This window comes from Barbus barbus, assembly GCF_936440315.1.
Source record: "Barbus barbus genome assembly, chromosome: 1".
NCBI lineage: Eukaryota > Metazoa > Chordata > Actinopteri > Cypriniformes > Cyprinidae > Barbus > Barbus barbus.
The window spans coordinates 6,599,849-6,616,071 of record NC_136729.1 but is presented as its reverse complement, the minus strand read 5'-3'; the positions used below and the strand labels follow the sequence as shown (position 1 = coordinate 6,616,071).

At 38.0% G+C, this 16,223-nt stretch overlaps 1 protein-coding gene across 1 annotated transcript in view; it reads right to left on the bottom strand.

The window, feature by feature from the left end:
* Window positions 1-16,223, bottom strand: part of LOC306878178 (A disintegrin and metalloproteinase with thrombospondin motifs 17-like) — a gene marked incomplete at both ends in the record, with an annotated part of 159,810 nt that overhangs the window by 90,190 nt on the left and 53,397 nt on the right. The window contains 1 exon segment of the mRNA XM_079430360.1: window positions 5,075-5,180. Within this exon segment, the coding sequence (XP_079286486.1) occupies window positions 5,075-5,180 (106 nt within the window).

The window sequence follows — 16,223 nt, the reverse complement described above, 5'->3', positions numbered from 1 at the left end:
GCATATTGCCATGTACTTCAAGTCAAAATTTGCAGTATGGCTTAGAAAATGTAATTGCATATTGCATTAGCTGCAATTAAGGAATCACTGGGTGTCCATAAACTGTACAAGCTACTCACCAAATGTTAAAATCCTTAGTTTAAGTGGTTTGTTTCATGCCTCTAACTCTACATATGAGCAAAAGTGTAACAGCAAAAAAGCCGCAAACCTGTTTTGAATTGCTCATGTTAACAACTGTACCATCCTTTTCCCACTGTGTCAACAATAACTGGATTTGCATCCACGTATTAATGTGATAAAAATGCTGCATGGAAACACAAACATTTCTAAAATGTGCATAAAAAATGTATATACATTAACGGCCAGATTTACTAACAGTTCGAGCCAGCGCAAACATTTACATTTTACATTTACGCATTTAGCATACGCTTTTATCCAAAGCGACTTACGTTCAAGTTACAGTTTTTACATTTTATCAGCTCTTGCTTTCCCTGGGAATCGAACCCATGATCTTGGCTTTACTAGCACCATGCTCTACTATTTGAGCTACAGGAAAGTCTATGGCATTAAAAAATAGTATTGTCAGGATTTACTAAAGATGCGCAGTGATGAATATGACCTGAAAAGGCGTAGACACATTTGCAGGAGTTTCCCTTTCAGATGCAAAATTTATAGGAGGAGAGTATTCAAATGAATCACGCAACGCGATTTAACGTTTGCACTCGTCAAATTACTGGTATTTGCGCCATTATTTAAAGGTGCTGTATGTACATTTTTGACTCTACTAAAGCATAAAAATACCATAATATGTTTGCAGATATTTAAGAAACATGCTAAATTAACATACTTATTAATCTGAAAAACAATGCTAGTCAGTTATTCTCCTTTGAAAATGTGCATTCTGGGCCGGAATGTCAGTCTCTGTTTTGGTTTGTGAAACCCGCCCACTGCCAGTTTACCCAATTGTATTTCAGCACCCCGGGTTGCCAGTTGGCGGAAAACACGGCGTATTTCATGTCATTCCTGTTGGTGTCGTTAATCTGGAAACCTGCATGTGCGTCAAGTCTGAGGAGGTCAATCCTACATACAGCACCTTTAACGCCTTATAGCAGGCGGTAACTTGCTATGCTCTTGGAAGATTGTGCTGGTCATTATGGAAATGAATTGGCTGCATCTGTGTTCTTTAATGTGTGCATTGTCAGTAAGACACCCGCAGAATTTTACCCTCCCATCAGTGCTTTTATGGAATTGCGCATTAACGCTAATTTGCCCTGTTTAGTAAGTCTGGCCCTGAGTGGCTAATTAAACTATGATGGAAACAAATACTGAACAATCGCTCACCGGTTGCAAGTAAAAAGTTCACAAAAGTGACTTATCTGCAGCTCTAAAGGACAATTTTGTTTTCTTGAACAAATGCAATGGAAACATTATTTGCAAAGTGCTTTTACAATATTTTTAATTTTCACATAAATGAAAAAATATTTTTTTAATATACAAAAATTAATACTTTTCTTCAGCAAGGACACAAAGTGTCACAATATTACAAAATATATTAAAATATAATATTTAAAAAAAGAAAAGCTCTTCTTTTGAACTTTATATGCATCATAGAACTCTGAAAATAAAATGTATCAACACATATTACACAGCACAACCGTTTTTAACTTCAATAGTGATTCTTGATTTGCTATCAGCATATTAGAATGACTTCTGAAGGATCACGTAACACTGAAAACTGGAGTAATGATGCAGAAAAATCAGCTTTGATCACAGGAATAAATCACATTTTAAAATACCTTTAAATAGAAAGGAGTTATTTTAGTTATATTACTGCATTTTTTATAAAATAAATGCAGCCTTTGTGAGCACAAGAGACTTCTTTTAAAATCTTACCAGCTCCAAACTTTTGAACAGTAGTGTAAACGGTGTCATTCACATTGTGTAATTTTCCAATCTCACCTGCAAGCACCAATTACTCCATCCATTCATTAAACAGATACTCATTTATCTTTATTCTGAAAGGTGCTTTGACTAATGATCGTATAAGCAATGATGACACTAATGAGGCAATGTGGGTGGACTGAAATATGACGTGACACGCTGCTCCTATACGGAGGATGTTTTCATTTCGAGTGAGTCGATGTATGCGGCAAACCCCACATTAGCGTTACACCAATGTTCCTCGAGCACCGTGATCGTGCTCCTTCAGCTGTTATTATTGGAAAATGATCAGCATCCACACTTGATAAAGTGAGACGAATGGAGCGGTGCTAAAACAAGACTCCCAGACAGTCATTAAGCTTTGTTACGCCTGCGCGCCAAATCAAAAGGTCGTGAGCAGATGAAAGATGAGAAACTCTGCCTGGTATTCAGAGAAATCTCAATCCATCAGAAAGTGCGATGCTGTTGCATGTGTTTATTAGAGCCTGTAAATGCCATGCTGACAGAAATATTCAACGCTAGCGACTCTATAAAATAATCATATTGACATGTCTTGCTACAGCTTATATTGCAAAGACCTAAACATGCACATAAACCCATAACACACTCGCTTTAATAGTGTTTTTACAGACTCGAGACAATGGAGCCCTGTGTGTGTGTGATGACTGGGATAGCGGTATCGGCACCAGTCGGGCGTAATCGGTGCCAGCTCATTACTGCCGGGCATTAAAGCTGACTTTGGCCCGTGGTGGCACATTATACTGAGCAGGTACAGCGATAACTCCTCTGAAGACTGGCTCTGACGCTAATGTAGCTTGGCTGTTTTTCCAGACAAATTTTGGTGTTGGCTGCCCATCATTGTTCTATCAAAGAGGGCTTTATGCTAGCGAGGAGATGAAGGGGAGCTATTGTGGTAAGCGTGTTTTTGTTCGGGCAGAAAGCAGGTAATACGTCGTCGTGGCATTCGGTTCAGTCCTATAACTCATGTGAATGATGTGTGAACGCTAAATGTTCATTTACAGCATGATCTCTTTCAAGTACTTCTAGGTTTTCCGAAGCACACGGTGAGGATGGAAGTGTGCTCGGGGTCTCAATCGCTCATTTAATGAGAGAAACCTGATGTAGAGGGACGTATGCAAGCAACCTGTTGTTAAAATAGCAGAGGTGGGTATTTAGAAAAACCAACAGAGTGCAATGCATAGTTTAAATAACTAATTTAGATAACAAATTAGATATTTACAAGTCTGAAGTTGAGACTGAGATCTGGATGGGTGCTTTATCTTTTGGTGAGCTTAGCTGAGATTGCATACATCTACTTGTCTTAACAAATTGGCAAATGCTGTGAGCCTTAACCTAAAGATTTCCTAGCCTGCGTGAACACAAATGAAATGTTAATGGGATAGTTCGCACAAAAATTTAGATTTTGTTATCATTTAAGCCCTGTACGACTTACTTATTACTGTAGTTAAAATATGCGTTCCTTGTATGAACTGTGTGAATTTATGTTATACAAAAGAATGTAAGTCATGCTGGTTTGAAAGTGCATACGGGTGAGTAAATGATAACTATTTTCATTTTCAGGTGAACTATCCCTATCTCTTTATCATATTCTGTTTGGGGTGCTTTCAATAGCTATTTTTCAGCCCTTTGTTGCCCCCGTCCCAACGATTTTGACACCTGTAGCAGGCATCAAATTTGAAATGAGCTCATTTTGTGCATAAAATTGAAAAATTTCTCAGTTTAAACATGTATGTTATCTATGTTCTATTGTGAATAAAATATTGGCTCATGTGATTTGAAATTCATTTAGTTTTCATTTTATTCAAATTTAAAAAACGTCCCAACATTTCTGGAATTCGGGTTGTATACTACTGCTCAAAAGTTTGGCATCAGAAAGGGTTTTTTTAATGATTCTGAAAGAAGTCTCTTATGCTCTTATGCTCGCCATTTATTTGATTATAAATACAGTAAAAACAGTATTATTGTGAAATATTATTACAATTTAAAACGGTTTTCTATTTGAATGCATGTTAAAAATCTAATTTATTCCTGTGATCAAAGCTGAATTTCCAGCATCATTACTCCAGTCTTCAGTGTCACATAATTCTTTAGAAATCATTCTAACATGCTTATTTGCTGCTTAAAAAACATTTCTGACTATTACCAATGCTTAAAATGGTTTCATATTCATATTTATGCTTCATATTTTGGTGGAAACCGTGATACTTTTTTTCAGGATTCTTAAACCCTATTCGCACAGGATTAGTATTATCTGGGGACCATGTGTGATTTTGAAATTACCCCCCACATCTGAATTTCGTGCATTCGCACGGGATAAGCGAAGCCTGTGATTTTACTCGAAATTACTGACTTATCTCCCGGATACCCGGATGTCAAGGCTTTGAGAGTCCCGTTCGATGGTCCAATTAGATGGATTTAAAAAAAAAAGAAACTAATATAGTTTTGTGCCCCGTGTCATTTACATTTCACCAGGTTAAAATAATATCTCAAGCTTTATGCTTGATTTATTTGTGACACATTAACCTCAAAACCTTTACAGCTTTCTCTTTCTGCAAATTGTATGGTGAAGCGATATGACAGCACCCAAAATACTATCAAACACTATCAAAGATTGATAAAAAGGCGCACAGGGAACAAAAACCTTGAAAAATTATATACGACCCGCCAAATGCTGGCCAAATCACAGAGATGCCGATTCGCACGTGACTAATATTATCACAGGACCTCGGTGTTCGGCGAAATATGGTAGATCATTTGCGGGGGAATTTTTACTTTACAAATTACAGACATGGCCGATTCGCACGGGATTAAGATCACAGACAACCTCCACAATTATTACAAATGACTAGAGGTCACCAGGTAATACTAATCCCGTGCGAATAGGGCTTTAGATGGAATTAAAGTTCAAAAGCATTCATTTGAAATAATCTTTTGTAACATTATAAAAGTTCTTTACTGTCACTTTTGAACAATTTACTGCATATGCATTTTATTGTAAGTAAACTGAAGCCAAACTTCAATTTTCCTATATTGCATAACTACAATCAGAGCTGATAATGGAGCAAAACTGTCAAGGGCCCCTAAATCAGATTTCTATGGTGTTTGGACTCACTTGTGGCCCAGCTCATGAGCGATGGTGAAGGCCAGGTTGAGTCCGTTGTCCTCCGCCAGCACACACTTCCTCTTGGAGCTACAGGTGCCGCCCAGATAAGCGATTCCTGTGGAGAGAGGAAAGCACAGAGTGAGAAGATAACGGATAGACAGGAAACCACAAAATCTGACACTTTAATGCCTGAAGCAAATTCCCACTGACTGGAGATCGGTCGTTGCTGCTAATCGCTGTCAGTTTTAGCTTACTTTTGGCCTCCTCATAACTGAGAGGTTTGTAATTGAGGTTGTGTTTTAATGCCAATTTCAGTCGCCTGCCTGTCTTGAGGAATAACAACAGATTTCTTGCAAGAAATGTTTCCAAGAGAAAAAAGCAGTGCCATAAAGGACACAGATATGCCATTCATTTCATATTTACCATTTGGTTTTGTGAATTATTGAACATAATTATTGAATTTTGATAATACAATTTGATAATAATTGGCTCAAATAAAGTATCAAAACCAAGTACATGGTTTTGTTGAACAACACTCTTAAAATACATTATGTAATATTCCTATATATTATAACAAATACCTGCAGAGGGCGCCAATGGCCTGGTGATGTTCCATGTGATTCAACGACGTTTAAATCCATTTAATTTTCATATTTGGCCACATGCAAAGTCAGAAAATTTTATTTTGAAATCGCAATGTACAATCAACGTTCTTATGGAGATGACGTGATTACTCTGAGCTGTTTAAAAAGCTCAACTGCTTTTTTAATAGTTTTTCTACGTAAAAATGGCGTTAGATGGACATCTTTGATCATTGCGCCTCTAACCTTTTACAATGCGTCGCGCTCGAGACCCAGGCTTCTTTTCCATTCATCAGCTGCAACTCTCTATTATGTGCGTCTCGTGTTTATAAGAGCAACAATTTCTGATTGGCTAGTAATGTTCGTTTGGTTGAGAGTGAAAGCTGTGTTCCTCTCATATCACTGGTTGGTGAACTCATGAATTCGAACATGATATCAACAAGTGATCAACAAATGTAGGAGGACAATCTTTTTTTCCCACAGCCAAATGCCGCACGCCGGAGATCCGGCACGGTGCCGGAGAACTTTAAGCCCTGAAAATGTGAATTGTTAAAATTGTGATTATGAATATCTCTCTCTCTCTCTCTCTAAATACATGTATTTAAAGAACATTACAATATTTTTTTTTAATTATAAACATATTGAAACCTAAATAATTAAATACTATAGGACAGGGGTGGGCAATTAATTTTCCCAAGGGGCCACATGAAAATCATAATCACGATTATTTTGGTCAATATTGTAATCACGATTATTTAAAACGATTATTTGTGGGTCATATGACCAAAACTTAATATGAAATATTTATTTAAAGATATATATATGTTGAATGTCTCGATCTTTCAGAAATGCAGCAAACTCCACTGACTTGAACTGACATCCATTGTCAGATACAATGTAATGAGGATTTCCAAATCTGCTGAAAACTGACGTCAAGAAGTTGATCACATTTTTACTTGTGATTGAAGAAGTGAATGCCATATATAATAACTCTAGATATATAAAACTCTATACGATAGCACAACTGCTTTTTGTACAAACTGACAGCAAACACATGTCCTATGAGTCAGAATCTCTTGTCACTGAGTGATGCCACATCAGAAAGTCTACGTCATATCACAGACTATCACCTTTCTAGTGTTCATGTGAAAGCACCTGGTTTGTGTCTGACACTGGACGAAACCCAGACAACCTCACTTAGCCTCTGACCGCCTTAAGTGAAACCAATAACCAGAGAACGAAATTCAGCCCAGATGCTTGTGTTAAAAAATAAAAAACGGCACAAAACTGTGTTTAGGATGGCAAGAGAGCAGTTTGGTTCAGCAGAGGTACTTTTACATGGAATAACAACAGGACTGTCTTATTGATTGTATGAGCATATGGCAAGTCACATTTGTCAGTGTGTGATTTTTGCAATATGCATCTCATGCAATTATCGCATTGCATTGTTAAAGAAAACTATATGAAGTATATATTAAAATGTGCAAAATTTAGAAGGCTTCAACTGGTCAAATCCGGTCAAAAACCCCATAACAATTTACATCTACGTGCATCTAAATTTAGTCTGCATTTTGAATAAATAAATGACAAAAAAAAGCAAAAAACAAAACAAAAAAAACAGTTAATGCAACTTCTGTTTGGGAGCGTAAATACAATGCCTTAATGTTGATTACATGGGCAGCTCACTACCATAGGTTTTGAAACAAGTATATTATTACTTTAACCAATGTGAATAAATAAGCATTAAGCAGCCTTTATACACAGTAACAGCTGTTTACTATCATGGCACAATGAAAATACTGAACAACAACAGTGTGACTTAAAAAGCCCGTGATAAAAAGAAAAGTGCGATGATACAACCACGTAACACATCTTGTTAAAAAAACTAGACTACAAATAATTTCTGGTCTTGTGGTTCAATATATATTATTGTTTATTGTTCACCAATAAAAGAGAAAGACTGCAATTACAAAATAAACAGACATTTGGATGTTTCACTGTAGCTCATAAATCAATGTTTCTTTGTTATTTGCTCACAATTTCAATGTACTGTAACATGCAGTAAAAACAAATGAACTGTGCTTTATCATTCTTCAATCTGCTGTGCAGAAATACTCTGAAAACAAAACACATCAGTCGATCCATCTATGGAGACTACGCTGAAATCCCAATTCAGTCGACGAGCGCAGCGTCACAGCTGTAATATCATATTAGCGATACAGATGACGTGATGATTTGCTTGTGTTAGGATGAGTTTTTCATTTTTACTGAGGTCTAAAACACATGTCGGAAAATAATGAGCTGTGAGCATTTTTACACTGACTGGAATTGTATGATGGAAAATTTATTTTCCTTGAATGCCATATAAAAAGAACAGCAGGTTGATTGGAAAACAGATGTTGTCCTAAATTCCTCCACTTTTCCTCTAAACCTCCATTTCTTCTTTCTTTGTTTTTTTTACAGCCATGCATACTTAGACAAGTGCTGCAATTATATCTGCTACATCTGTCAGGAGCTGATTTACAGTCTAAAGGTCAGATGAGTTCAAGTTTATGTAAGCAAGTCTCTGCAATGGTTCTGTGCAGATATTTTTATAGCTTGCTGGGAGTTGATGGAATGTAATCTATAATGTGTAATGACTGTCTGGATGGGTGAACTGCACGACAGACAGGTAGGCTTAATAACACCTTCACTGCAAAGCTTTCTTTTGTATTCCATGGAAGAAAAAAAAGACAGCAATCGGGTTTGGAATGACACGAGTGAAAGTAAATGATGATCCAGGATTGAAAAGTGAATTGAATTGAGGTCGAAATTTAACTGAATTGTAAATTTCATTTAATTAATTGAATTTCATTGCTCAATTTGATGAGGAATTTATAAATTTACGGGGTGGGGGGGGTCAATAAAAATTATGCTGAAATTCTGAAATAGAATGTAATTTAACAGAAATTCAAATCTGCTGTTATTGTTGTCAAGACAGACAAACAGACAGACAGACAGATAGATAGAGATTGTGGGGCCGCTGATATGGTGACTCAGCACTCACCACGGGCCCCATAGCTCACAGTCCAGCCAGACAGGCTCAGAAAGGCAGGCTTAAATACACACGGCGCCGGGAGATATTTTGCAGATTATTTATCTGGGGTTAATTTGCCGTTAGCACATGTAGAGTTCTTTGCATTCACGAGCTGAGCCTTTTCGTGAAGAGAGAAGAACAGCGAATCTACCAGCTCAGCAGCCTGGGCGGCCCGGCTGAACGTGTACAAACACTTTGTTAGTTGTGAGGAACGCTTTCAGTCAGCTGCTTTAAACGACAACAATGTCAAACACAGCCATCACATGCAGTGCAGGATCAGTCTTTTATCTATCTGTGTGTATATATATATATATATATATATATACACACACACGTATAGATATTATATACAGCATATTTACTGTAGGACATCACCCTGTCTGGGTGTTATTAAATTTTCACTGCATTTTTCCTCATTTCCTGTTTCCAACAGCAAGCAGTGAAACTTTCAGCTGCTTTAATTTAAAGCACAAGAATGTGAGACAACGAACATGCAAACAAATATCAACAGTCCAAATTGCAACCAGATTTGCAACCACATTTTTCATTGAAAACTCCCTGGAAAAGAAGAAAAAAGTAAAATGAGATCTCGGTTCATTCTTGATTTTTAATATCTCAAGTTGTTTCTCTGGGCCAGGTTTGGTTGTCAGCCTGAAGTCAACAAGAAATGATATTCGCAACACATTTTATTATGTAAAATTATTTATTCATTTATCACTATTTCTATCACTAATACTAGCTTCATTTAATAAAAAAAAATGTATTTACTGTTTTTATTACTTTATTTTAATAATCAATTTTTTTTCTCAAAAGCTTAGTGACAAACAACACTTTTCTATTATATTTTGATAGTTTCTTCTACACAGTAATGGGATTAAATGAAATAACACTGTTTTTAAACTTATGTAATAAATAAATAAATATATATATATATAAATTTATTATGGTTTAATGTGTCTCAGAAAAAAGTTTTTGAATATTGAAATCACAAAGTATGTAAAATGGTAATAGTCTCAACTTTTCTTTTTACAGTGCTCTCAAGCCCTATGGTAGCTCTAGTTGTGGCGCTTCATTGAAGCAAATATCAATAAACACAGTAAAGTGGTTGAAATAGGAGTTGCTTATTATGACTAAACATCCCACATCCGAGTCAAGACACGATGGAAATCCCAAAACACTAAGGCATGTTTTACTGTTTGTACTAGAAAGAGGTCAACTATTAAAACTTTGAGACCTCTGCTCAGAGAACTGTTGTGTTTTAATGATCAATTTTTGCTCACAGCCTCATGTTTAGTTTATATAACTATAATGATAACTAAGATAACGATATTAGCATCCACACCAGCGAACGATATCGTCTGTTTATTCCAAGCACACGCTCGTCTGCCGCTTTAAATTCTCGAGCTCATTATAGCAGAATGGATTCTGATTGGTTGTCAATGTTTGAATCTTTCATCAGGTGGAAAAAAACGTTCTAAAAATGATTCCAACAATATCGTTTCTCTGTGCCTTTCTCGTTATAGTTATGGTGTTTACTCTGCAATTCTTTAATACTGAGAATGATTTTTAGAACTATATATTTATTGTTATCTTTATTGTCATCGTTCTTGGTGTGAACGGGGCTTAAGTGATTGAACAAACCACTGAGCCAAAAGGTGCGTCATATTAGTGAAATTTAATCGATATTTTGAGGGCAAAACATGTCTATTGTCCATAGTAGTATGCATGAAGCACAAAAAGCACTGAAAACTTCTCAGAAGTTTATATTTATTTAACAGAAAAAACAAACATGCCAATCTGTATCGGTCTTATGGGGCACCTGTAAAAGTTAAACCCCTCGTATCAGATCTCATTCGAGTCGTGGACCGTTGCTCAAGGCGAAGAACTCAAAGAAACAGACTTCAAAAGCCAGGAAGAGAATCTGAGATGGGAGACGTTAAGCCTGAGGTAGGAGCTTATCCCTTCTCAATCAAACCGTATCTCAATGGGATCCTTGTACATCAGCTGAAAAGAGAGGTGCTCCATTTAAACACAGACTTCTTCTCTGAATGATCTCCAAGACGAGGCGTCTCCGCTCCTCCTACCTGAACGAATGGGGAAATTCCTCTCGTTTAATAATTACAGCCTTTGATCGAGTTCAGAGGGTGATTCCAGATGGTTAGGTGTGCATTTCAATGGGACGAGAGGAAATGCAACATGTTTTCATTAAACTATTCCACATCATTTTGCTGCAATCTCATGAGCACATTTGGCCCATTTACACAGGTAAATAATTCATAATGACCTTCAAAATGGGGAAAAACTGAGCCGTTTTGGCATCAGACGTAGAGTTTTTGGCGTTTAAACAAATAAATCACAGTTTGCAATGGGTCATTTCCAGTATTGCATAGTCTGGCAGGAGGATTTTTTTTTAGGTTTACCTATTCTTTCTAAACCATTTGATTTAATCCTTGTGCTGTGCTGAAAATCCTTCACCTACAATAATGTGGTGTTCCAACCCCAAAATATCCAGCCTTTTAAAATTGCTTGTAAATCTCTCATTATGAAATGATCACCAAATCACACATTCACTCTTTTAATCAACTTGTTTTCTTTCAGTTAGCACAAGTCATAATAGCAGTTCTCAATGATCTGAGCTCATGCATCTCAGTTTATGTGTAAATAAAACAAAAACAAAATTATTTGTGGATCATTTTGGCAATATTCATTCAAAATCAGAGGTGCATAAACTCGGATCAATGTGGACTATGACCATTCACTTCCAAAAAGAAAAATAAATTTTTAGGGAAGTTATCCCCTGTGTGAGCAAAGTCAGTAGGTTTTAATCCAATGCAATAGCATCTTTGGGAAAAAAATAACCGGAACAAAACATGCGGGTTAAAGCAATACAAATTGCTTTGTTTTTAAAACAAAATCTGCCAAGACAAAGTTAATTTGTGCTTTTCTTAATTCTTGATTCAACAAAAACATGCATATCTTAAACGATGACATGGTTAAAACGTCTGCAAAAAACAATGTTGTTCAAGTTAAATGTGGCTCTTGTTCTAAACAGTTTAAAATGCAAATGTGTCACATTGCAATATTGTAAACATAGCTTTAAACATTGTTCCTACTGCTAGTGGGGCATAAAGTGAGTTGAAGTTGATATCAGTGAGGTCATTGCTTTCATCACTGGCGCCGATATCCCAAACGCTCTCATTTGACGGACACTCACCAGACTTCACTTGGTTACTCCAACCCTACTACCAATCGACTCAAGACCATATACAGTCAAATAACTATAGAATTGCATCATGTGAGCGTTAAATCCGAAACAAAGATGTGGAACAGAAATAGAAAGTCTGCTTATCTTACGTGTCTTGACATGGAAGCCTTCGCTTGGCTGCCTCCAAAGACTGCAGGTTTTTCACGGTTGATGTCAATGTTCCCCTGAAGGAACTGGGCCACCCAAACAGAGAGACGTCCGCTCAAACTCATCATTCTAGGGATGCCATTCCCAGTTGCTGCATAATAGTAGCACTGTGACCAAATGATTTCCATCATGCCGGAACAATTACAGCCCGCTCTGATTGTCTGGAACTGAATAAACGGTGCTGAGGTGGCTTCTGCACTTGCAATTCGTTCTGGATGCGATGCCGGTCTCATGGTATGCAGACGCTAAAAAGCACGACCCTGCTGAGCATGTTTGGAAACTCTAGAATGGACGCAAGTTCACCTTTACGTTTTTAAAAAAAAACCTTTGACTTAACAGCATGGCGTGTCAAAACTTTGAGATGTCATGTGACTTTCATTCCAAGGCTCTGTTCCAAAACCTAGTGCGCTGCCTTCATAGTCATCAGTGAGCCCCGAATGCAATAGCTGTTGTAGAAGGTGGAAAGCATGATTACAATCGTGTCTAATTTACCATCTTGGAGCCAAATTAAGGCAGTATTGCATGCATTCTTCACAGAGAACTCATTTCATAATGCAAGCTCTCTGAAGAAATGCAATATTTACAATTTACAATGTTTCTTGCAAAAATGCTTTTATTTAGTTAGAATTTTATATTGCTAGAATGTTAAAAGTTAGCACATACAATTAATTAAATATGTTTAAATGGATCCCCGGGTATTAAGACATGTATAGTTTAATATTACGTAAATGATGTCTCTTGTCTCTTGATGTCTATTTAAATATGTAGTAGAAAACCCATGAAAAGATGCCTGTGGACGAATAAAACTTCCTAAAGACCTGCTTCTTTTTTCTCTCCACTTTAACCATAAAGTTCAGACTAAATAAATGGATCCAGTCGTAACACAGAGTGGTTTAGGTAGGATGATTATTTCAGCATTGTGTAGCAATCAGCGCAATGACTGACCCAATGAAATCTTTAGAATCGGTTGCTGGGCGGGGTTTGATCTTCCTCCTTGTAGTTTAGGACAAGAAGAATAAATCTGATTTAACTCGATCGACAACAACAATAAAACAAACAACACTCACGCGAAGAATGCCTCCAAGGTCAACATCAGTAATCTGGGCGCTACTTTACATTAGATTCGACAAAAAATTAAGTTAAATGCCAAATTTGCGATAACAAATTTGCATATCAAAATCAGAATCAGAATGAGCTTTATTGGCCAAGTATGTTTACACATACAAGGAATTTGTTGTAGTGACAGAAGCTCCACAGTGCAACAGAAAGACAGTAACAGGACAGGACACAGGTAATAAAACAAAATAACAAGAAATAGCCAATAACCAATGTACAAAGCAGCAAAAAAATAAAAAATACACAATATATAATATATAATATAGGCGACTATGTATGTACAGGTCAAGTATGTGCAAATTAGAAATTAGAAAAATACAAATAAAATAAGTGAGTGTGGTGAATGGATAATGAATTAGTTGTGTGTTCCACGTTTATTTATTGAGTGTTCATGAGATGTATTGACTGAGGGAAGAAACTGTTCCTGTGTCTGGTCGTTCTGGTGCTCAGAGCTCTGTAGCGTCGACCAGACGTAACAGTTCAAAGAGGTTGTGTGCTGGATGTGAGGGGTCCAGAGTGATTTTACCAGCCCTTTTGCTCACTCTGGATAAGTACAGTTCTTGGAGAGTGGGGACGGTTGTACCAATGATTCGCTCAGGAGTCCGGACTACCCTCCGTAGTCTTTTGAGGTCAGATTTGGTAGCTGAGCTGAACCAGACAGTTATTGAGGTGCAGAGGATGGATTCAATGATGGCAGAGTAGAACTGTTTCAGTAAGTCTTGTGGCAGGTTGAACTTCCTCAGCTGGCGAAGAAAGTACAACCTCTGCTGGGCCTTCCTGACAATGGAGTCTATGTGAATATCCCACTTCAGGTCCTGAGAGATGGTGGTGCCCAGGAATCTGAATGACTCCACTGCAGTCACAGTGCTGTTCATGATGGTGAGTGGGGGGAGAGCAGGGGGGTTTCTCCTGAAGTCCACGATCATCTCCACAGTTTTGAGTATGTTAAGCTCCAGGTTGTTGAGACTGCACCAGACAGCCAGCTCCTTAACCTCCTGTCTGTAAGCAGACTCGTCACTGTCCTGGATGAGGCCAATCAGTGTGGTGTCGTCTGCGAACTTCAGGAGCTTGACAGAGGGGTCTTTAGATGTGCAGTCGTTGGTGTAGAGGGAGAAGAGCAGTGGGGAGAGAACGCAGCCCTGAGGAGCTCCAGTGCTGATGGTGCGAGTGCTGGATGTGAATTTGCCAAGCTTTACTAACTGCTGTCTGTCTGTCAGGAAGCTGTTGATCCACTGGCAGACGGAGGTGGGGACGGAGAGCTGAGTTAGTTTATTTTGAAGGGTTTCCAGGATAATGGTGTTAAAAGCAGAGCTGAAGTCCACAAACAGGATTCTCACATAAGTCCCTGGTCTGTCCAGATGCTGCAGGATGAAGTGCAGTCCCATGTTGACTGCATCATCCACAGACCTGTTTGCTCTGTAGGCAAACTGCAGGGGGTCCAGTAAGGGTCCAGTGATGTCCTTCAGATGAGCCAGAACCAGTCTTTCGAATGATTTAATGGCTACAGACGTTAGGGCCACAGGTCTGTAGTCATTAAGTCCAGTAATTTTGTGTTTCTTTGGGACGGGGATGATGGTGGAGCGTTTGAAGCATGAGGGGACTTCACACAGCTCCAGTGATCTATTGAAGATCTGTGTGAAGATGGGGGCTAGCTGATCAGCACAGATTTTTAGGCAGGCTGGTGGCACACCATCTGGACCAGGTGCTTTCCTTCTTTTGTTCTTCCTGAAGACCTGGCACACATCATCTTCGCTGATTTGAATTGTAGGTGTGGGGGAGAGAGGGGTTGCTGGAGGTGTGAATGGTTGTGTGGAGGGGTGTTCTGGGCAGACGTGGGGTGATCGTTCAAAACGACAAAAGAACTCGTTTAAGTCGTCTGCCAGGTGTTGATTCTCCAGAGTGCTGGGGGGTGGTGTTTTGTAGCTGGTGATGTCCTTCAATCCTAACCACACTGAAGCAGGATCACTGGAAGAGAATTTGTTCCTGAGCTTGTCAGAATAATTCCTCTTTGCCACTCTGATCTCCTTTTCCAGTGTGTATTTGGCCTGTTTGTACAAGACTGTATCCCCCTTTCTGTGAGCATCTTCTTTGGCCTGACGGAGCTGTCTGAGTTTGGCAGTGAACCATGGTTTGTCATTGTTGTAGAATAGATGAGTCCTGGTAGGAATGCACATGTCCTCACAGAAACTGATATAAGATGTTACAGTCTCTGTGAGCTCGTCCAGGTCATTTGCTGTAGCTTCAAAAACAGTCCAATCAGTGAGGTCGAAACAGGCTTATAAATATAATAAAACAACATCCCCAATGATAAAACATCTTAGGGCCGTTCACAAAAAGGAGGTGACAGAAGAGGATCAGGTAACAATTGTTACTAATTGTTAATTAATTAACTAATCTGATGCACCATTTTACGTCAGATACATAAGCAGATCAATTTGTCAAGTGAGCGTGTATTTTCAAAGTCTGGCGAGCTTATTTCAAAACGTCGCTCTTGCCTAAAGAGCTCTCAGGTGATGTTTTTGCATTACAATATGTAATTGGTCTAGGCTATGATGAGTGTGTAAAGGCCTAAAAAAAAGGTTCTATGTGTAAAGGCCTAAAAGAAAGGTTCTATGTGTAAAGGCCTAAAAGAAAGGTTCTATGTGTAAAGGCATAAAACAAAGTTTGTATGTGTATTGTGTAAAGTGTACATGAGTCTGTTCCTGAGCAAAATGCTTTTAGAATTTAACAGGAATTTTAGCTAGTATATGATACTATATGATATTTTAGATTTTATGATATTGAATGAAATGTATGTAGGCTACCACAAATTAATAAAAATCTATCTATCCACATACATAAGTGTGTGTGTGTGTCTGTAGGTAGGTATGTGTGTAAAATAGAATCTACCACATATATGTATATAGTGAACATATTCCTAGTCTTTACTGTTATTACTGTCTACACCTAACGCAAGAAGCACGACGTGACAAA